Below are 23114 nucleotides of genomic sequence, written 5' to 3'. Positions count from 1 at the left end.
AAACTGGTTAGTTTCTGTGGGCATTGTTGCGTTGTGTACCGAGATAACAATATTGTGTATTTATGTCACTACAAATCAAGTTAATTGTGGACTGTTTTAAACAAAAATATGTCAAATTAACAAACAACACTTCACCCTTTTATGCGCACGGAACGAAAGAGGAAAAGTTTTTATGTAGCTGTTGTACGCGGGAAGTAATCGAGACGAAACCCTTTAGTAAATCTCATCATTGATCGAGTATTTCTCCGAATCAACAGAAAATATAAAATATAACTAACAGTCTCTTGCATAAATATTTCACAGAATATTTTTTAGTTTCTGAAACGAACAATGAAATAAATATGCAAATGGAAGTGCATAACTTGGACAGCACGAATTTGCAGTGGCTCAACGGAAGCGTGTAACATAATTAGTCAAAAAGCAACCGGATTTGCATATCAGTGCGGGGCATAATTGAAGCCGAGTACAAATAGCATGAGTGGAATCGGATTGAGTTAGTGGTGCTCACTCAGAGAGAGCGGCACTATCAGCCAACGAACGACATTGGTAAACGCTTCCGCTCGTTGTGAGCGTTTCGCGTTCGCTCACTTTGAGCGTTTCGCTACTCTCAGCTCACTATTATGTTCATAAACGTTTAGCAACACTCCGCTCTGTCTTCCTCCTAAATCGTCGCTCGGTCTCGCTAGAGATAATTTAATTATTCGACTATGCTACAATATCAAAGCCAAGAGTGATTTCCTCTTCAGATATCCATTTATCGGTATGCTACTAAATTTCCAATTCGATTAGGATTAACGTTAAAAAACAGATGTTCAAAATGATTATTGATGTACGTTATAAATATACACAAGAGCTGTAGCAGGTACTTAACTTAAGCAACGAAATATGGGTTGTTTCTAAAAAAAAATCTGTAAAAGCCTTTCGTCTTCGAAATAACTCAATCCGCTTTTTATTTAAAGATATGTATAAGCGTGCGAGAAATGTATTATTATTATTTTTTTATTTAACTGGATGGAAAACGAGCAAGTGGGTCTCCTGATGATAAGAGATCACCACCGCCCATAGACACCTGCAACACCAGGGGATTGCAGATGCGTTGCCAACCTAGAGGCCTAAGATGGGATACCTCAAGTGCCAGTAATTTCACCGGCTGTCTTACTCTCCACGCCGAAACACAACAGTGCAAGCACATTAAGACAGTGCATTAAGACTAAAGAGGGCTTTAGCGAATAAACGTTAACGTTTTTGCTTTTACAGAGTTTATAGCTCGTTGGGTGACGTTGACGCGGGGTTTATGTCTAATCTGATCTCGACTTAATTTATACAAAACATTATTGCACACTTACTGTTGTCACTGGAAGAATTTAATGAATATTTATAGTTATGACTTATAAGTGCTACTTAACAATTAAATTGAATAGAATACTGCTCAAAAGTCATCCCAGATTAATCCTTACTAATATATGCGAAAGTGACACTGTTTGTTCGATTGTTCCCCTTTCATAATTTAACTACTGAACCGATTGCCTTGTAATTTTGCATATCTACATATTAGAAGACCAGAATAAATAATAGGGTACTTTTCATCCCGAAAAAATTAGTTGTTTCCGTAGGCGAGCGGTAAACGGCTATATTATAGTAACAAATAAATCTGAGAATGCAAATATATTTTTACTTAATTCATATCTTTGAGAAAAGTTATTTTTCTCCATGGTTAAAAAAAAACAGTTTTTAAAAACAGATTAAGTAAGAAAGAAGCCCGAAAACAAATTGATAATTTAAAAGGCAGCAAAAGACATTTTCTAAAATAATTAACAAGCATCAAAGAATCAACGAAAGTTTACCGTCTAAAACTCATTTAAAATCTGAAGCTTCCATTCAATGTTGCGGGGGATGGATTGCCTTAAATACTTTCATATTTAAACGTTTTCGCTGTGAAGAAAATTGAGAGAGATAGAGGGTGGAGGGTGTTACGGTCGGGGCCGGCGGCTGGCGGCGAAGCGGCCAGATAATTAGATTAAGGGGAACGCGGACGGCTCCGCGGTGCTCCCGAACAATACTACCTATCAGTCTTTAAAGCTTTCGGATCCGCTCGGCTGCCGGCGCTGATTGTGCTTGAGACTTCCCTTTATTCTTTCGATTCTCGTTCGCACTATTTTAATCACACTTAGCAGTTTCTTCTCCTAAATTTGTGAAACGTTATTTTCACTTTGATTTTAAATTTATTGAATAAGGCGTTACTTTGCAGAGGTCCATATTAATGAACTAAAACAATTACTTTGGTCACCCGCGACCTTATGATAGACAACCGTACACCATGCTACCAGATGTTAGACCACAGATGTTAGAGTCAAACATCTGGTAGCATGGTGTACGGTTGTATTGCTCTGAAGATGAGCTCTGGTTGAGTTCGAAACGTGTCAGTATAGTGTGGTGGTGGTGATAGATGGGTTTGTGTGATTTATGTGTGATCTTACAGTGTGGAGGTGGAGGAACTGCATGAACACGCATATCTTGCATAAGCGTAGCTATCATAAGGTCGCGGGTGAGCAAAGTAATTGATTTAGTTCATTTTTTAATTTTTATTTTACTTAATTGCGCGATTTTTTGGTTCAAAAACAACAATCAGATGCTCGATTATAAATAAACTAGCGACCCGCCCCGGCTTCGCATGGGTGCAACTTAAAAAAAAACGCGTCACTTATATCGCTCTTATATATTGTTAAAAATCAGTGGCGTAGCTTAAAAGACCGAAGAGTACATAACACACATACATCTAGAGGAACATACGGCGGGAAACCACTTTGTTTTATACTATGTAAAGATAAATTATACAGTTTATGGCCCCCTGGGTCGCTTTTGAAAAAGAATAAAAAAAAGCTAGATCTCCTACATAGTAAGAATTCCATAAATACCTTTACCATTTATCTACAAGGTAGGTTATGTCTGGCAAATTTTAAGTGTCTATATACTTAGTGTAGCTTAGGCTGTGCTTAGTCAGTCAGTGAGTCATGCTACTGTATAATAGATATGGAATGAGATAACATCAAACTAAATTAAATTAACAATAACAAATAAATTATCACGGCGATAGATGTGAAACAATGCACTTGAAGTAATAAGCGCGGGGAGATGTTTAGTTTGGTGTGTTCGCGTAGTAACTAACGGCAAAGGCGGGGTAATATATTTAATTACAGGCACTCCGACACTGCACCAATCTAGCAATTACGGCACAGAGCGGCGGCGCGTAATCAGCGCCCTTTACAACCCCGAACCGGCACGCGTCAGAGAGCGCTCTAAGCTCAAACTCTAGCGCTTTTGATTCGCATTTCACAACCTGTTGACGAGTTAGTTAAGCCCCTAGAGCGTGTACCAGCGCAGCACAAAGCGAACTGGTAGAACCCTTCAACTGCACGCCTCTGCTGTGTCTGACGTTTGTAGTCTAACTTGCCTATAGCACGGTTGATATAATGTACTGCCGGACATATGCAATGCACTACTACATAAGTGCTTTACCATTTTTATGGTAGTTTCTACATCAGATTTTTTTAATAAGGCTCATTACCACATTGATAAGTAAGTATAAGTTGTAAGTAAAGTACCTACAAGTCGTAACTTGGGACATTACTTTCAAATACTACTTTACAAATGACGTTGAATCTTAGGCTGGTATTGGAATTTCTTCGTCAACTGTACCATTAGAAATAAATATATCTATTAAACACTCAAAATTAGCAGCGAAAAATGAAGAGGATTGTATTTTTGCGAGTAAAATACATTTTACCTAATGAAACAGCCTAAAAGATAAATGTACGGCGACGTACTCCAAGTCTATTGCGCCCTCTTTTCTTCGCCCCCTACGAAATGTATATTATTCGCTAAAATGTGAATAAAACATTAAACCGTCTTTTGTGTAGGAACAATACGTTAATATAGAGTAGGTAAACAATTTGTAAACAGGTGCGGAGGATGGGCGTCTCGCCCCGCGAGATTAATCACGGCACAAAGCGAGTCCGGCCGGGTAATAAACCGAGAACGAGCAACTTCGCCACTTACATTACATGGACATTTATTTCCTACGCTCTGTTTCAACTTTTCCAACTCGCAGGGAGCCAGACACCAGTTTAATTAATTCGCGGGATTCTTAAATATAGAGCCCCGACATTTGTTCAAAGTTTAAAAGATAAAATAAATCACTTGCCTTGTCATCGTCGCCTTCACTATCACACTGCAAAGGGAGAAAAAAGTCAATGAGTTCAAATGTCTGAAAAGCGTCAGTATAAGTCAAAAAACGTGCGCAATTTCATGCAGTCTAGATACTGATTGTTAATCACATTTGCAAAAGTGTTAATGTAATAATAAATACTTCAGAAGCGTTGAGTTAATAGAATGTTTATATTTTTATTGCTTGTGATAACCATCGAATGAATTAAATGTAAATGTAATCCGTCAGCACCCACCCTTTACAACAAATACACCTCGAGATTTTATCCAACAATAAGGATGATATACGGCTAAAGTATTTTCAAGTAAAAGTAGGGATTCCTCCACGTCCTAAATTGGGGAAGTAGGTAGAATATCAATAAACAGGTGAAGAAGATATTATCGTGTCATAAATCGACGAGAACGTTACACGATATTTATGAGGCAAGTTCGCGCCGAGGGAAACAAGCAGGGATCAAGCTGAGATATTACAATTTCAAATAAATACACAGCATAAAGTATTCAGGGCGGGCGCAGGTAATGTTATGTAGTGTGGAGCTGGAGCGGCACCGCCTCGACAAATCTCGTGATTTAGCTGCGATACGCGTCGAATATCGAGCAGGGGATGTGTGCGTTGCGTGATCAGGGTATATTTGCACGCTCTGATCGAGAATTATAGCTATTACCACACTACACGGCTTTTATGAGTTAGTTCAAGCTTAAATATTTTCTGACCTCTTATACATACGGGGAGAATATAAACTAAACATGCAATTTGTTGTTTGGCCAAATGAAAACGATGATGTAATAAAGTAGCTCGCGGCAAAAAAATATTATGCGATAAGAGCGGTTGTGAGACATGCCAGAGAGGAGGCGCAGTGTACACTAAACATGGACAACAATGATTATACTCACGATATAGCCTTTTCCGGAACTACAGCGGCTACTGGCCTGTAGGCAGGAGAGAGAAAGCGAACATATGAGTGGACTGGAGTGACTGGGGGAGGTAAAGTTTGTCTCGTCTCTCCCTAGAGACACCACCGTGCTATTTGTTTTCAATCAGTGCGAGGTGTCGCGGTTTGTATTTGAGTTTCGTGCGATTTGAATTCTAAAGTTGGTGGTATAGATAGGGTAATTTAATTCAGATAGCTTTAAGTATTAGGAGAGAGACGAGAGAAATAGCAAACGAAACAGAAGACGACATATTGTTACACATTCTAACAGTCAAGTACAGTTGCAGCAGACATTTAAGTGAATTATTCGTGCATGCGCGACGGTGTAGTGTTCTCGTATAAATCTGTTATTAAGTCCGCAACAAACTTAAGCGGAGACGATAATTAAGAGCCAGAGCAATAAAATAAATTGATGGGTACTTCGAGAAAGCGCGGCATAAGCATTCTACCTTTCCTCAGGTCGCCTTTGGTGGCAAATTGCTAACCCCTGCTCCTTTGTACTCTCGTTATGACTTTTGTGTTAGATTCATCTGGGTATTTATTGGAACAGATTTATTACCGCATCACAATAACAAAGACTTTAAAGATGTTTTATACACCGTACTACGAGGTTCATAGCATTGAGCATTGTTTAGAATGTGATTCTACCGCTGTTCGCCTTTTCTGAGTATTTTATAAACCATTCCATCAAGTCAACGATTCCCAAGCAGCTAAGAGTACCTAGGTAAGTTAGGGTAGTTCCGTTTCATATGGGGCACATAAGCTTGTCGCTTTTAAAATAACTATAAAAGCACTATGTTTTCGGAATAAAGCAAAAGCGACTGTGATCATTTCAAGATCTATTAAAATAAGCCGTTCACGGGTTTCGAGTTAAGACTCTATTTTGAACTTATTTCCCGTCAGTTGATCTCATCGTCTCCGCTCGAAGTACAACAAAGCGGGATGTAAGGCTCGACAGGCGATTGATCACTTACGTCACTAAGCCTGTCGCGGGAAGAGTCTGGGTCGCGAGGCGCTACCGAACTGCCCGTGAGCCGCTCTGACGCCCGTCCACTGTCATCCGACGTGCCAGCGTCTTGAAGCAGCGTAATACCCTGCAACAACCGTAGCTTGTACCAACAAAAAATATATTGTCCCCCTCTTTTAAGATGTCGCCAGCTATTTAAATAAACATGACACGAACACAGGGCAACACTTTTTTTACCGACGGAAACAACGAAATTTTTCAAGTCGACGCTATATTTATTATGTTTAACCACGCATAAGATTACAAAGCGAGATTATTCTTTGTTATTGGATGGGAAAAAAACAAATCTACCAATAATTGGACTAAATAGGGACTGATTGTTTATTAAACTCACTGAAAGGTTTAATTGAGTTTTATTTAAGAGATACATTCTTATTAAATGATATTGTAACGGATAACTCACGTCTTAAACCGAGTTTAGCTCGACATGTTTCGGGCTATTTCGAAGCCCTTCTTCTCAGGAGCACGCGAACGCGACTCGGCGGCTGCCGCAACACGCGCGCGAGCTAAACTCGGTTTAAGACGTGAGTTATCCGTTCCAATATCATTTAATATGAGTGAGTCTCACGGTAGTTTCATGTTCAGTTACATTCTTATTAAATCGACAGGTATCGTGCTGTGAACAATACATGTATGTACCTATAATGTATGTAAAAAAAGGCTTATAATTAATTGCTACTTCACTGTACCTTACGTCGTTTGCGTACCAAGGGTATTTTGTAGTTACCCAGGTAGCCTACCTTAAATTGGAATAGTGTATAAATACAGTTTTTTTTTTTTTTTAATTCTATAGTTTAAGTAAAAAAGAAAATATACTTTTTAAGATCGATTCAGTAGTTCCAGAGTATTAAAGCATACAAATACAAAGTTAACCTGTTTATTTTACAACTATCCTTTACCCGTGGCTCTGCTCACGTGTATCTAATGTAAGGTTTGGCAGTTTAACTGTATATGGGGATTTAACAAAATTCTGTAAAATTATATCGTGGCCTTCACGTTCTATGAGGAATTACCCCTGCAAAATTTTATGTCACTATATCCCGTGGAAATATAGGAATAAAACGTAGCCTACATCTTATTATTCCAGCGAGCTGGATCGCTGGAGTAACAAATAAGATATAGTATCTGCATACCAAATTTCATCCAAATCCATCCAGTCATTGTAGCGTGAAAGAACAAAAAGTACACAGACAACTCACAAACTTTTGCATTTATACATATTAGTAGGAATATACATAGAATCTACCAAGAATAGGTGTTTTTATCAAAAATATATGATACATAATAAGAATATAAATTATACGATTCCCCAAAGTACGTACCTACATAAAAAAACACATTTGAATAAAGAGAAGACATTTTCGTTATAAGCATAAATCATAGTTTCGCGAATGTTTGCTTGTTGTTTAGGGAAGGGAAATCGAAATTTCCCAATAGACTAAGATCGCTCTATTAAAGCGACGGCAACTCGTGTTACTGATACTTTAAGTTCCAATTCTGTTGCCAAGAGGGGAGCGAGAGGAAAATCTTTTTATATGGGATCGCAAAATTGAGCGGTAACTAGGATATAAGAAAAGTTGATAAGACGGGTCGAGGAAGCAAGTAAGCGAGGGCACGGTTTGAGGAGACGACCCATAACGCAACGTGCCCGGGGCTAACAATAAAAAGAGTTTTCCATTTATCACATTTCGCGTGTATTTTACGGTAGGGTGTTCAAAGGCGCTCGCTCGAGCGGGGAAGCGGCCGATACTCAGCGACGAGCGCTCTGCGGGACGGCTAAAGGATAATAAAACGTCGAGTAAATTCCCTTTAAACAGATAACTCCCCGACTGCCCTCGCACAATGGAATCCTACATTATTATAATTTGAAATAGTTCATGCCAAATCGGATTTTATATCCAGTTTGTCATTACTTAATAAAGATTTCACTTTAAAAGGGTTTTCTTGTCTGGAGTTTTTTTTAAATACCAAGTAATCGATTTCAATCATAATTAAGATAGGCATCTTGTACTAATAAGTGCAGTTGCGTGTTTAACAACAACGGGACCTATTATAGAAAATTACCGTTGAAATTAACGTTAATTAATTCGACAGCTAATTATATTGCTAGTTCTTGTTCCAATATATCGAATAGATAGGTATAAACAATTTCTCCTCTATATTTTAACAAACTTAGTTAAATAATTTAATATATTTCTCAAAATTGTCTTGTGGCAAATAAGGATAGTTACATATCACTAGCTGTTGCCCGCCACTCCGTCCGCGTATTATTCGTTTATCACTATCCCGCGGGATCTATGCAATTTTCCGGGATAAAACTATCCTATGTCCCCGGGACTCAAACTATCGTATACCGAATTTCATCTAATCGCTTTTTTTCTAAATGTTTTTTTTTTGTTTTGTATAATTTGAATTTTACAACGCATTGGTGTCTAACTGTAATGCTGATTTTTTTTTTGTTGGAATAAATAATTTATATGACGTTAAATGTTATGACTAACTTATCAGGTGACTATCAATCATTATGACCTGCGAAAAGAGACCTTGCAACAATTATTATAAACTAGTTTATTGCCTTTAATATTATGGAATGGTATACTATGGACATCGAATGTTTAAACTAATCAATTTTATGACTTACAATAATTATGACCTGCGAAAATCGGAACTTCACTTTATACTGTTTAATGTTATGACTTAAGATAATATGACTTACAAAAATTATGATGAATAACGTTATGGATTGTTAAAATCGGAGTTTACATTTTATGGGAAACAATAGAGACCCCACGCCTGAAATTCCATTTGGCTATTTGTACTCCGCACCGCAGTGTATTCCGCTCAAGATTTAAAATTCCGTTCAAACCCGCGAGTTATACGGCGTAGATGCCATTACTCATGGCTGGTTTAGCTCCGTATAAATGGTGTCGGTTCCGGGAGTGGTCGCCGACCGGAACAAAAACTCAAAAAGCGCTAGAATCCGTCGCACTTACGTTGCGGATTTATCCAGCCAAGATTGAACCTCCGTCAACATGAATTTATCTACATTTTTATTAACCTCGGCGTATTCGAGCGGTTTTACTAAGCGCATTAGCGAAATATGAGAATAATATCTCATGTTAAGGAGCTATTTGACAAGAACGCAATAAAGGCTCGAATATGTTCTAAGAGTGCCCATAACAGACAATAATAAAACATACCTTACGCATGCGATTATGTCCCCGTTCCTAATAAAAGGGATTGCTTTCCGACCCTTTACATAGATAAACGAGTCAAGCAGAGTCGCACATATCAATTTAATCCGGGGCGTGGAGGCGAGCGAGATCCCTTTAATCCCGGCCGGGTTGCGCGGGGATGTTCGCCGGATGTTACCACATAATTACTCCCGCTCGTTAAACTCTGCTCTAATTATAATTGACTTCAGTACCATTTTCTCCTTCAAATGTAGGTATCTCTTATTATTCATTTCTGTTGTTGAGACTTCGTTTAACTCAGTGAATATTTTAGCAATCTTTTTAACAAAACAAGAAAAGTAGCTTACCTTTCTACTCACTCAAGACACTCATTTATTCATAATACGAGGTAACTATGTTTGAATAAAGTAACAAAATAGCATTAAAATACCGGAGCAAATAACTGAAACTCTTAAACATAAAATGCAAATAATAAACCTACCCATTGAGAGACAATAAGAATGAAGTTACTGTTTTCAGTATCGGTGAGCAATATCGAATTTCCTCGGGCAAAATACACCCGAGTAAATGTGGTCAATTGCGCGGCCCACTCAATTGCTTCTTTATGACAATGGAGCTAAGTCCGATTTCGGCCGAGAGGCGGTGGGTGGCGGCGGCAGGAGGCAGTCGTGCTCGACCGGCGACACAACCGCTAATTGAAACAACGACCGCAGCCGAACATTACTTATTCATGAGAAGTCCATATGGCGGCAGAACGTGACCAACGAGATAAATCATTCAATAATTTTTTTTCATGAATAGATATCCCTCTATGCAGGTAGGTATGCACTCGAACCAGCTCTACGTGCGCCATAGAGATAGTGCTCGCCTAACTGCATCAATATACAGCCAACGTAAACAATAGCTCTGAATTGTGCGACATGACTGTCCAGCCATGCGAGAAATGCAACCGGCTAGCATCCGATTCGACCGCGAATAGACAAATATCATTTTGCATACCACAATCATTCATTATGAACATTATTGTGTTATTACAATTACTCGTGTAAATATGTTGCGGTTCCAATATTCATGTCGGTAGTTTATCTGTTGGAACTATAAATTATAGTACGCGGTCTAGCATGCAACAAAGTGCTATTTATCAGTTAGTGGAGTGAGAGTACATCGAAGGCGGGGCTGTTAGGCAGAGATCAGGTAATGCGTCGCACGACGAGGCAGCAGGGTGCGGTGGCGTGTTGCATAATTTATTTATGTCGCGGCACGTTACTCCCTTGTTGGAAGTTGTCGACTATGTTGGAGCCTTATTCTAATTACTATGTACAAAGTTAGTTAGTGTTAGTTAACAAGTGCCGTATAATAAAGAACAACTATAGGGTTCTACGTTAATTCCTTTAGCTGGTTACTTAATTTTTCACACACCAACTTGACTTAAGACTAAAGCTAGTTCAAAATTGCATAAGTATATTCTTAATTAATACTATGGATCCTCCATCATGTGCAATATAGCATTCACAAGGTTGTAAAGATACTCTTCTAAATTCACCAAGTATCCAAGTACATGATAAAATTTAAAAATAAACAAATAATACTAGGGAACATATACCACACATATAAAGTTAGATATTGAATGAAACAGTAGATGCGAGTCTGTGCTCGTAAGCCGAGCGAGCCATCACAGAGGATCAATCAGATCAGGCGTCGACATGGAGCGGCGTTAGCTTGCAGCGCTTCCAAATGGAATTTCGCGACAGACCGCTCTCGGATTAATATACTGCGGCGAGCTGAACGAATGGTACCTATTGTGATTGAATTGACATATTCACCGAATTGTTACGTTTACTAATACACCACGGATTGGAGCGCTGAGCTTCGTTAACGCCATCAGTGCATCTTGCTGGTAGGTATACTTTATATAAGAAATATTATAATTCTCATTATGCCTTTAATAAGAAGTTTGAAAAGCTGTACTGTTTACAAAACGTGTGATTTTAATAATCAAGATACATAATGCATAGATTACAAAATGAATTGAGCTAAAAGTATTGTGTTTAGATAATTTTAAACACAATTTACTGCCAAGCTCAACTTCAACAAAGCCGTCCCACAGTGTTGTTAGTCAAAATACATTACATTACATTGTAAAATGGGAAAGAAATCCCGACGAACGAGATGTTTATCTAGTGACAACGTGATACTAAGCTCTCTTGAGTCAACAGACACTGCTGATTTATTAACAAGCAATTAAAATATCTTGTTTAATAATGTTTTTCATAAAATTGCACTGTAAAGTTAGGTTAGGCAGTATCTATTGCTTAGACATATTAAATCTTTAGCTATTTACTTTATTTGTCTTGATCGAGTTGTAAGAACAGGAGCTAAGGAGCCCGCAAGGAATGTGGAGTAATAAACAGGAGGTAGGTAATTAACGCATTCACTGCCACCGACGCATATATGCGTTTTCGGAACTTCACCTAGTGCCGCTGTCATAATTATTCATACATCTTGAACGCACATGTGCATCGGTGGCACCTGTGGAAGTCAGGTGGCAGTGAATGCGTTAAAGACTAACAGACCACATTGTACAACAATATGAACAATAGCTACAATTGATGCATGCTTCTTTGGTAATTAACAGACCATTACCAAATAATCAAAGTTCAATGAATATTTCATTGAAAATTTCAATATATCATAAAGGCAACTTTATCGCTGCACACGGCATATATCAATCCGTTTTTGCTTTGTGATTGAAATGTATGTAAAGTAGCACGCTTTAATATACCCCCTGTTATGCATAAGGTCGGCGAAAGAAAGTAGGGACGCTCAAGAAAATTCCTTTCACATCAAAAGCTAAATGTTTGCGTTCATATCTCCAGTTCCCAAAGCCTCTTATATAGCAGAAGTTAACAGGTGCCATGAACCGTATATATCACGCGGAATGCAGCAAAACATTTTTATATAATAGTTGGGTCAAGCAAGACGTGGCGAAACGCCAGACCGCTTCATGGGAGCACAAGAAGGTTGCGGAGCTGGCGTAAAGATCAATAAGTTCATGTTTACTGCAACCAATTCACATTGATATACTAAAATCTGGAATAATATTCTGTATTATTGCATCGTCTGGTTTATAATAAAAAAACGCTCTATCGGTAATGTGTTAAAAAGTTTTAAGACTAATTGAGGAATGCAATTAATTAGCTAGCACTGGTTTTGCGAGGTGTTTGAAATGAATCTTTACCAGCTCGTCTGAGTTGAGGGCGTAACTTAATGATCGCGTACGGCGCACCGGGAGGCTATCTATTCGACGGCAAATTGAATCTGCGAAGAGCTATTAGCCGACGCTGCCGCTGTGCTCCGAGCGTGCCAAACCATCGCGCTCATTCCCTGCCCGTCGTTCGCTCTCCTCGTGTTGTTAAGACGCGATACACTCCGTAAACTGCGAGCATGCGGCCAGCAAATAAAACGAAACGACATCGCCTCACAACACGTTTATGTTGTGAAGTTTTAGCACAGCTAAAACGTTTATGTTTTAAAGCTATTTCCGCTGTGGCATTGTGATTGTGCACTTTTCAGATTATCTTATTCTTAATGCTCATTTATTAAAATAATAATAAATGGTTTCGTCTTTTCAGTTGGAAACTTTGTAGTTACGTTGTTTTTTATTTATTTATCTTCGGCATCGTTAAGTATTTTTATAACTTCCCACGCCATCAAAGTCGAATATTTTTGGAAGAGATCATCATGATTAAGAAATTATACAAAAGATATTTTATATTGTAAGATAAAAGGTTTCTAAAGGCGAAATATTTTTATGATTTTGAGTTGATTCGTTATAAATAAACAAACACAAAACAAAAACATTCTGTTCATTTCATTTCTCTTAAACAATATTAGTCTAGAAAAAAATACATAAAATAAATATGTTAAGATTGTTTTTTTTGGAATCTTTTTTTATTTTTTATTTCAATTCCAAATTTTTGTTACTTCTACGGTTATCCCGTAAAACCCATATCGAAAATACAAACTGAAATATAGATGCATAGAAAAACCAGAAAAATAAGACCAGCGCTGGGAATCGAACCCAGGTCCTCAGCATTCCGTGCCGCATGCTATACCGCTACACCACCGCTGGACAGTGGTACAGACACGAATTTCTCCTATGCACCACATATCTCAGCTTGTTTGTTTTCTTATTTAGTCACTTAAGCAGCGACACTAGCGACATCTATATGCTGTAGCCCTCATCGAGAAACTTTCAGCACTCCATTGGAACTAACCGCTCCCCGGACAAGAGATGTCGTTATTAAGCAATCAAATTAAGATTGGTTATTTGTTTTTTTTTTAATAAATATGTGTTTATTTAAAAATATACAGTGCTTGACACGATTTACCAGGGTTCCCCGCACTAGGCTTCGCCTGTAACGCGGGGAACCAGTTAAAATTATATAAGACAATTAATTTTAGTTATAACAGGCTTAATTAGGCTACAAAACCTGAGTTTAGCTGTAAAACTTACTTACTAACATTTTACATACATAAATAAATAAAATTTACCAGTAATAAGAAACCTATAATATGATTATGATGAGCTCCATCAGTTTAATGTCTTACTCTTTTAGGAGGTAGTTAAGCTATACAACTGGTGAGGATGGATTATTTGTTGAGTAAAAATGTTTCATGCGTAGGTACTTTAACTTTGCATAGCTATGTTAGCCGATAAAGCTACAGGAGAGAACACTAATTTTAAAAATAAAAGATAAAGAATACGTAAGTCTCCTTCGCAAAGAAAGTAGATAAGTATTGCGGTTGTTTGTTCGCAGTTACAAAACGCATGAAGCCCTGTGTGGCTTTTATTGAAGTCGAGGCGAATGTATTCTTTCGGCGGGTGAGCAAGATTTTCCACTTTATTGGAGCAACAGCGCGGGCGGCAGGAGGCAAATTGGATGGGATTGCGACATATCTGGCGGAGGACTGTCGAAATGCGCGAGGGAGCAGAGAGGGTGAACTGCTCGCATTTGCCGTCTGCTTTTTAAGGAACCGCGTACACAACTATTTAGAAGTGAAGTATCTGAGAGCTTAAAGTAGAATAGCCCGGCCTAGTGTACTGGTTTTTGCCAGCGACTTCGTCTGCCAAGAATTCGTTTATCGTTATCCCGCGAAAACTATTATTTTTTCGGGATATGAACTATCCTATGTCCTTTCCAGAGTCTGAAACTATCTCCATACCAAAATTTCATCTCAATCGGTTCAGCGGTTTGCGCGTGTAGAGATAGACATAAATAGTTAATTTCGCATTTATAATATTAGTACGGATATTTGACGCTTACTTAAAACAAGTAAAAAGTACGCTAGGGTAGTACTCGTATATAAGCTTACGAGTACGAGTTACTGAAGGGACTTATCTTTATTAGGTAATTGCTAATAAATGTCTGTGAATGTAATCTACTGATTTTATAAATTATGGTTTTTTCGTTGTTTCGAAAAAAGTCTGGCTTGGTAATACTAAAAATAACAAATTCAGAATATCACAGCATTTTTAATGTTGTAAAAAGACATTCACTGAACTCCCCTTGAACTTTTTGTAATAAAATTACAAGCGTGAAAAGAGGGGCATTATGGTAAATAAAAACATTACACTTCCAATGCCTCTATATAAATCAGACTTTGCCGTTAATTAAAAATGGCGATTGTCAGTGAGTCCAGCGCGGCTACGGCAGACCATGACACGTTAAATAAACCTCATGACGGCTGATGGACTCACAGACAGCTCCATTAACAATTCGCGACCTAATAGGCGACCATTCACACTACCTGATTCTATCTTCCAAAATAGATTCGAAGTTTTTATTGGCCTAATTATAACACGGTTAGTTAGGCGTTTTAATATCTCGCAATTAGCCGCATCGTTGAGTAACTAGCGGCATAACCACAAAGTTGTTAATCTGTCGGAGTTGGAGTTACGCTAATGTTGTTCTGTTCAAACAGTTTAGTTTGTATTGTTTTCATTACTATTGGATTGGACACACGAGCACGTTTCCACCGAACCGAAAAACCTTTAGGAAACTTCCAGTTGTCCTAGAAACTTGAACTTTGGTATGAAGGAAGCTTATAGCACTACCGAGAAGAAAACCCGTCTTGGGTAGGTACATTTACTTAGGAGAGGGGTTCTGTTAACACTGAATATAGAGATTCCTAGTCCTACAAATTTGTACGGAACCCTTGGCGTGTCAATCCGACTCGCACTAGGTTGTTTTTTTTTAAATTAATTTAGCTTTACTATGACTAAGCCACTGCTATCTGTTCTACGGAAGTATAGGTACCTACCTACTTAGAAAAAAAGATTACGATGATGATGTAAAAGATGTCTGCAAAATTAAATTTTCGTATAGGTATCAGATAATACAGTGAAGCCTGGCTAGATAATCGATCGATTGAACTGTCTAGCAGACAAAATAGACAGAGAGTATAGAGTATTCCAATGGCTGTGCCATTCCACGCCGAACCGAGCCACGCTCCTGCATTTTAATATCGAGTCACTGCACGCTCCGACTACCCGCGTCCCGCCCCATCCAGCTTTCATCCTCTACTAGAATCAAGTGCATTGTGATTTACTTCCGCATCGCTAAGTACTTTCGCCGCAATCCAAGTGTCGCTATGGAACAATACTTGATGTATAGGTGTCTCCGCAGTGAGGGCAGGTTTGTGTTTAGTCTACGAATTTACTATAATACATAATCACTAGTTTATAAACACAAAAAGACGCGAGTTATTTGTTATTGATAATTTGTTAACAATATCATATCAATATCCTGAAGATCACCACTGAAAAACAGCGTTGCGGCTTGCCGTAACATTATGCTGAGTGGAGCCCACTTTATACTATTCGATGTTATTTTTATTCTTTCCATCTAATGTATTTTTATGTGCATCGAATGTGTAAATAAATGTTTCTCTCGCGTCAAAAAATTACTACTGGAAGTTGTAAGAATCAACTTACAAGCTACATATTTTAATAACTAATTAAACCGTGTTACACAGCGGAAATGAAGATAACTAGAAGAAACCAAATACGAATTTCTTTTTCAACAATGCCGTATTTAGCACACTTAACAAAACGTCTACGCAAAGTTAATTTGTAGTTCAAATAAAGGGTTAGGTTTATTCTCGTCTTAATTCAATATTGCGGTTAATGGTATGGTAAACTGTTAAAGATAAGTAAACAGTGTGCGCATTTCACGGGTGTTGGTTTAGCAGCATGCTCGGAGATGAGGCGAGACGCGACGCGTTGACAAGTGGAGTGGCAGTTTGCATACATTTTATGCGTTTGGCGAGAAAGCATAGCCCGGAAGAGGCGCGGCGATGGGTACCGATTTAGCCTCGCTGCATTTAGACGTGTGAGATCATCCAGCGCATTTACTTTAGGTACGGACACCGAAAAGCACGCAGCAACAGTTTTGTTTACGTACAGTGCTCAACTCCGCAACGTAAATGAAAACTTCGTATGCGACGTGACATTCAGCGTTTAAGTTAATTAATGGAAAGCAAATTTACACACGCTAGTAAGCCGATCTCGGCTGTCGGCTGTCCTAATATGACGCAATCTATCATTACTACATTACACGCCGCTATAAATATGCATGCCTCTCTCACAGAGACTTGCGACTTCATACATAAGCAATGCCGTGGCTCACTGGATGCAAGGTATGGAATATAATAACTCCAGATTTTTTGTTAAGCGTTATCACAGTGGCGATGTGTATAGTGAATCGTGGAAAAGAAATAAATGTATGAGGTTAGAATTTACACCCAACCGACAAACTACCTACAAGATTTTTTTATTATGTGTTTTATGAAAACTGTGTGACATACATAACATTAAGGTGCGAAGTTTCTAACGAAGCAAATCACACTTAATTGCATGCGCCACAGAACTGTTATCGTTACTTACATGTGAATTTACGTTGTTGGGCGGGTGATTCCGAGATGCGTCTCCGGGCAGCGCAGCCAGCGGCAAGCGCGGTTTGGTCGACAGCGAGTTGGTACGGGGTGAGGAAGCACATTTTACAGCAGCCTGTAAGCAAATAATTATGTTAAATTTACAAATACCTGCGATACGATATGATAGCGTAAGCAAACATTCCGGGAAACTCACTTCAACAGCAGTGTACTTCTATAACAATTTCGCTAATCGATATCCAGATAAGAGCGCACCTAGTCGAGAATACAGTACCAACTACGGTAGGTTACGTGGTCATAAACTCAAATCATGTTCAGACATACATCCATATTTTTATACAGATCAAATGATAATGTTATAATTTGTTCGGGTACAGTACAAAATGGTACAATATTATAAATATCTAGCTTACTCTAAATATTAACCAACAAAGTAATGTGTTGCAAAATATTTTACGCGCAGTTTCCATTTAAGGGACGTCCAAAAATAACATAAGAAATTTTAGGAGAGGAGGGGATCAAACTGAATCTCACGCGGAGACAGTGGGATTTTGGAAAATATCTTCTTTTTTTTCACGAAAGAAGCAGATTAAAATTGTGAGTAGGTATATAATCTGGGTTAAATGTAGTGAACATGTTTTCCACTGAAATATGGATAAATCATAAATAAGTAATTGCAAAAATCAGAACCAGAGGACGAGGGACGTCCAAACATCGTCAAAATTGTCATCCATCACGAATGAAATAAAACTATGTATGTATATTTGCCACAGATATCTTCGTGGGAGCGTAACAAACAAGATAGGGTGCCTAGTGACACGCTTTTGCATTAATGAACACAAAAAATCCGACTTTCAGATCGACGGGGTACCGGGCGCCGAGCGAGCGCCGGGGGCAAGGGATAAACGAGTAGGGATATTACCATAACAATTAAAAATCCCTGCCATTGACACGGCAACTGAGCTCGACAGCAGATGTTACCGCTCGCGATATTACGTGAGTAATAAAAACAGTAAACTGATTCTAAATGTCTGAGGAATTTTCGCGATAAACAGCACATAATTTTTAACGTCGCTGTCTGGAGCGCTTGCAAATTGTTTAGTGGATTACCAGTCCATAGCTTTTTCCCAAGCGAGATTTAAATCCGGAGAGGCTTTCGAGAAGGTTTATTGAGCTTTTCAGCACAAAAAGGGTGTTCGAAGGAGTTCGTGAGAACCAAAACAAGTGAGGACTGACTGAGGACCCACGTCAAAAAAATGTGACAACTGGGAACAAAGTGAACGCGTAAACCTTAACCCTCTGTTTGAATGATGCCATGGTAATGTCACGAATTCGAATTAGGTAGGGAAAGGCTCTTGTGTAAAAGTGGCTCGTGCCGCGAGTGGCTCGACACGTGCCGGCGCGACCGCGGCCTAATGGGAATAAATAAATAATCACAATCAACAACATTTCACACAAAACTGAATATCACACGCACTTCATTATTTATTTATAGCCTACACGTATCATGTCATACCGAAATGTTATGTTACGATAGTTAATACTTTAATATAGCGCCACGAACTTTAGTATCGATTATTTATGTTGGGGTCTGCAGACTGTTTAAGTATCTAGAAACTATCTAAGACTGCGACATTAGACATGAATCAGGTTTTATTCTCTTTGTCGTTAGATATCTAATGACGCATTCGTTTCGTTATTTATTTATTTATCAATTAAAAACTACAGCATTACAGTTAAAAACCAATGCGCTGTAAAATTTAGTTATATACACACAAAAATGGCGTACAAAATAAAAAAAAAAAAATATAAAAAGTTTTATATTTAATAACGGTTGTGCCCAGTGTAACTTTAAAAATAGCACGTGGTGTTGCGATTGCGAGTAACACCTAATTCAAACAATTATTTCTAATTTTCTTTTCCTTCTTGAGTCTTAGTGTAATTTTTCGTATTTAATACAAGTAACTAGGTAATTATAATTAGTTTATGGTGTTTATCAAAAATTGCGACCCCGACCTCTCATTTTATCAAGCTATATTATTAGGGCAAAAGAAGTGGCGAAAGCAAAATTACCAAGTTACCTACCCTACACCTAATAATAATCTCGTCTATACAATAAAAATTATGAAAAGAAATCACAGGAGTTAATTTAACAGGGAATAAATCTCTTTAGAATTGCGATGAAAGCAAAATTCTCTCGAGAAATTTATGTGACTTCCTCAAAAGATTTTTATACAATTCATTTCAGTCTCATAAAAAAGTTATCACGGATTCGCAGAAATCGGGCGAGCTATTTTTCTGCCGGCGGCGGCGTTCCCCGTGGGAAAGGCAGCTTAATTCCAGATGCCTCGAACCATAACATTACTCGTATTTTGGTTCTATTATGAAACTTATTATCTGTACGTATCTTGTTCAAAAAGGGCGTTTCACCTTTTAAAAAACAAATTTTATTTAATCGTTGCAATTAGTTAGTAGTTAAATTATTTGCGTTAAAATGTGGCGGCTGCTTACAAGATGCTATCAAATAATTAAGAAAGGCCAATAACTCGGTGGGCCTTATTGTAATCACCTGTTCGGCGCCACGCGGTTACACCTGGCCGGCAGTGGTCATTTGCTGTAATTGCTTCCCCACCAACGTATTAATCACTAATACGACAGCTCCGATACTACCAATTCAAAGAAGATAAATTCATAATGGCTTGTTCAAGTCGTTTATAAAATGTAAAGTTTATCTGACATAAATTTATGCTATTAGTATCGTATGTTTGTATTTATGCGACAGCTCATAACTCTTCACAGTGTTTAACCAGAATTAAACTAGATAATTAATACGTAGATGTTGAATACTTTGAATTACAAATAAAAGTGTTAGGAAACGAATAATTTAAACTATGAATACCTTAGAATCAAAAATAGGCACGATACAGTGGAAAATAGCTTCATGGTAGTAAATAAACCAAAAATGAAGATTTTACTAGAAAAATTGTTTTCATATCAACGTTTACTTCACGGCAATGCATGGTCATTATATTACACAGAACGTCGCAGTGTAAACGTTAACACGAAAAGCGTTACGGTTCCGGTTGTAAGACGCGCGACGAATTTTGGTGACAACTACGGTGCGGTCAAGCGTTCTATAACTTCGACCTATTTTTTTAGTGTCCCGTTATGACGTGAGAAACTAATGTCAGCCGCAGTCAGAGGTGCGTATCAAAATTTCATCAAAAAATCTCTTTTAAGTTACCAACACGCATTCATTTATATAAGTAGCTTAATTTATTAACGATTAGTAGCTGAATTTTATGCTTAATTCTTCAATATTTCTATGAATGTATGACATAAATATATGTTTAAAAAAATAATGAGACACTTACTTAATTACACAATGTTTTATTTATAAGCTTGTTTATAATAATTTTAATTAAGTGTTGCGCTAAGCGCGGGCGCAGACGTGAACTTCAATTTGCCAAAGCTGTGTGATTAATAGCTGACTGGTGGATCATTAATTAAAAGTTCAGACAAGTGGCAGGTTTGTGCGAGGTTTGGATAATGTGAATAACGTGCTAATCCACGATTATGTTGAACTTAACTAGTTCAAACTTAATTACTTCCAACCAGTATATAATGTTTAATTAAAGCCTCAGTGAACAAGCGATGAGAAGTATAAATGCTTATTTATTTTCTTTGTTTTGTCCGCAAATTGGTGCTTGTACAAATTTGCTTGTTTTTATTAGCAAAATGAGAGCTCCAGCATTAAAAAGTATATGTAGCAGACTACTAATACATCTCTTAAATATGTAACTGTTTTAATTCACCTGTAATTAAGTAGATATTCAATACATGTAGGAGTACTCAAAATTAACGTTGTCGGGTGTCTGTATGGCCAAGTCCTAAAGTTTCAGTGAACCGGTTATGGTAGCGATGGAGATTAAAATAACTCCTTGATGATCACGGCCTTCCGTCACGGGGACCGACTACGGAGTAATAACCCAATATGAGGAGCAAAAGAAGGTTTTCCTCCCGGACGGCTTTTCTCGGCCGATTGACTTAGTTTAGTAGGTACTCATCGATTAAGTCAGCGTAATGCGTGAAATGATGTACATGTATTTTTAAATATTACACCGCTATAAGGTTAGAGATACAAACGAGATAAACTACTGTTGCCATTTTTTTTACAAATAGGGACAAAAAAATCACAACAAAAAAACCACAAGTCAAGCGCTGTCGACATTCAACAAAAACACTGAAAAAAAAGAAACGCTCACAAAAGCAATGCGTAAATATAGTGAAAAGAAACTCAATACAATAATAAGTCAGCTATATCAAATTAAAATGTAAAGAAATTGACGGTTAACGAAACAATGGCAGACTTGTTTCGCTGTTTAATAAAAAAAAAGCTAGCTTAAACAAAATATAAAAAAAGAGTTTTATAAACTCCCATTCAAAACGATTTAAACAATTAAATAAATTTTCCCACGATAAATCCGAACAGCGATATAGGTAATTGAGGGAGGGAAAGTAGTAGCGCGTAGAAACAAATACATATGAGGGACGGAGACGTATCGAAATGTTTGTAAACGGCTGTCGCGGCCTCGTCGCCGTGTCACCGCCGATCGCCCCCTCAGACCCTCACACCAGCCCCCCCCCCACCCCTCCACCCTCTTACGGGGCAGACATCTAAATACTTTCGAGTAATGTTTGTGGACGTGAACGTTTATATAAATCGTCATATGGTGCATTTAAATTTGATTTGCAGAAAGATCAAGTTCAGGCCCTATACCACGAAGTGCAAAACCGAACTTCGTATGTTGCCGTCCCGCTAACGCTTATGTCATTTAATACGCGAGTGAAAGGGACGGTGCGATACGAACTTCGCTTTGCTAGTTTCGTAGTACGTACATCACGTTCGTCACGTTACGATTTCGCAGACTTGTTTTCTTTATTTGCTTTTTATTTTCTTTCTTTCATTTCGCATTCTGTAAAAATAATAAACTAAAACCGAAATTTAATAAATTTTTAGAGTGAATGATTAATACGTAATAAAATAAAATACTTATGCATTTTATGCTTACTTAAGGGCAACACACACAGAAAGCGTGCGCGGGTCGGGTCGTGTCCGCCGCGTGAGCCGCGCGGTTCGTTGTATTCACACAGAGAGCGGGTCGGACCCGCGACGGGCCCGCAGCGGCTATCAATGTTGCCAGTTTAGTGACTAACCCCCTTATTCATAAACGACAATCAAACCTATTTTAGTTAAAATGCCGCTAAAATTCGTTTGTCCTTATCTGTCACTTCGACATTTGTATTTGTTAGAAAGGGACAAAGCATTTGTTAGTTAACATAGGCTTGTTAAGTTTTATGAATAGGGGGGTTAGTCCCTAGAAGTGGCGACTTTTGCTTAAATCTTAGCGACCGCAAAAAAGTTTTGACGAATAAAATGGTTTATCTGGCGACTTTTGGAGTACAAATTAAAACAGTTCTAGAACCAATAATAGTTACGACATTTTTGTAAACTCGACACAGAATTAAACAGTGCCGCGAGATATATGTGGAAAACGACAAACGCGCTTGCGCACCAAGGTCAAACTTTATTTACTTAGTACCAATTAATTTAAAAATAAAATGCTTAGATTTTATTCTCGCCAAAATGAACTAGTTACTGCGCATGAATACGGTTTTTAGGGTTCCGTAGCCAAAATGGCAAAAACGGAACCCTTATAGTTTCGCCATGTCTGTCTGTCTGTCCGTCCGCGGCTTTGCTCAGGGACTATCAATGCCTGA

The 23114-nt window shown here is 38.1% G+C and overlaps 1 protein-coding gene across 1 annotated transcript in view; it reads right to left on the bottom strand.

Moving 5' to 3' along the window:
• Window positions 1-23114, bottom strand: part of tay (tay bridge kinase) — an 80591-nt gene that overhangs the window by 42117 nt on the left and 15360 nt on the right. Inside the window, 4 exon segments of the mRNA XM_074100813.1 lie at window positions 4202-4228; window positions 5119-5154; window positions 6131-6250; window positions 17326-17448. Coding sequence (XP_073956914.1) covers window positions 4202-4228; window positions 5119-5154; window positions 6131-6250; window positions 17326-17448 — 306 coding nt within the window.

Source organism: Choristoneura fumiferana, chromosome 17, assembly GCF_025370935.1.
Source record: "Choristoneura fumiferana chromosome 17, NRCan_CFum_1, whole genome shotgun sequence".
NCBI classification, from domain to species: Eukaryota; Metazoa; Arthropoda; class Insecta; order Lepidoptera; family Tortricidae; genus Choristoneura; species Choristoneura fumiferana.
Note: the sequence above shows the minus strand (reverse complement) of the source record. Positions and strands in the feature narration are given on the sequence as shown.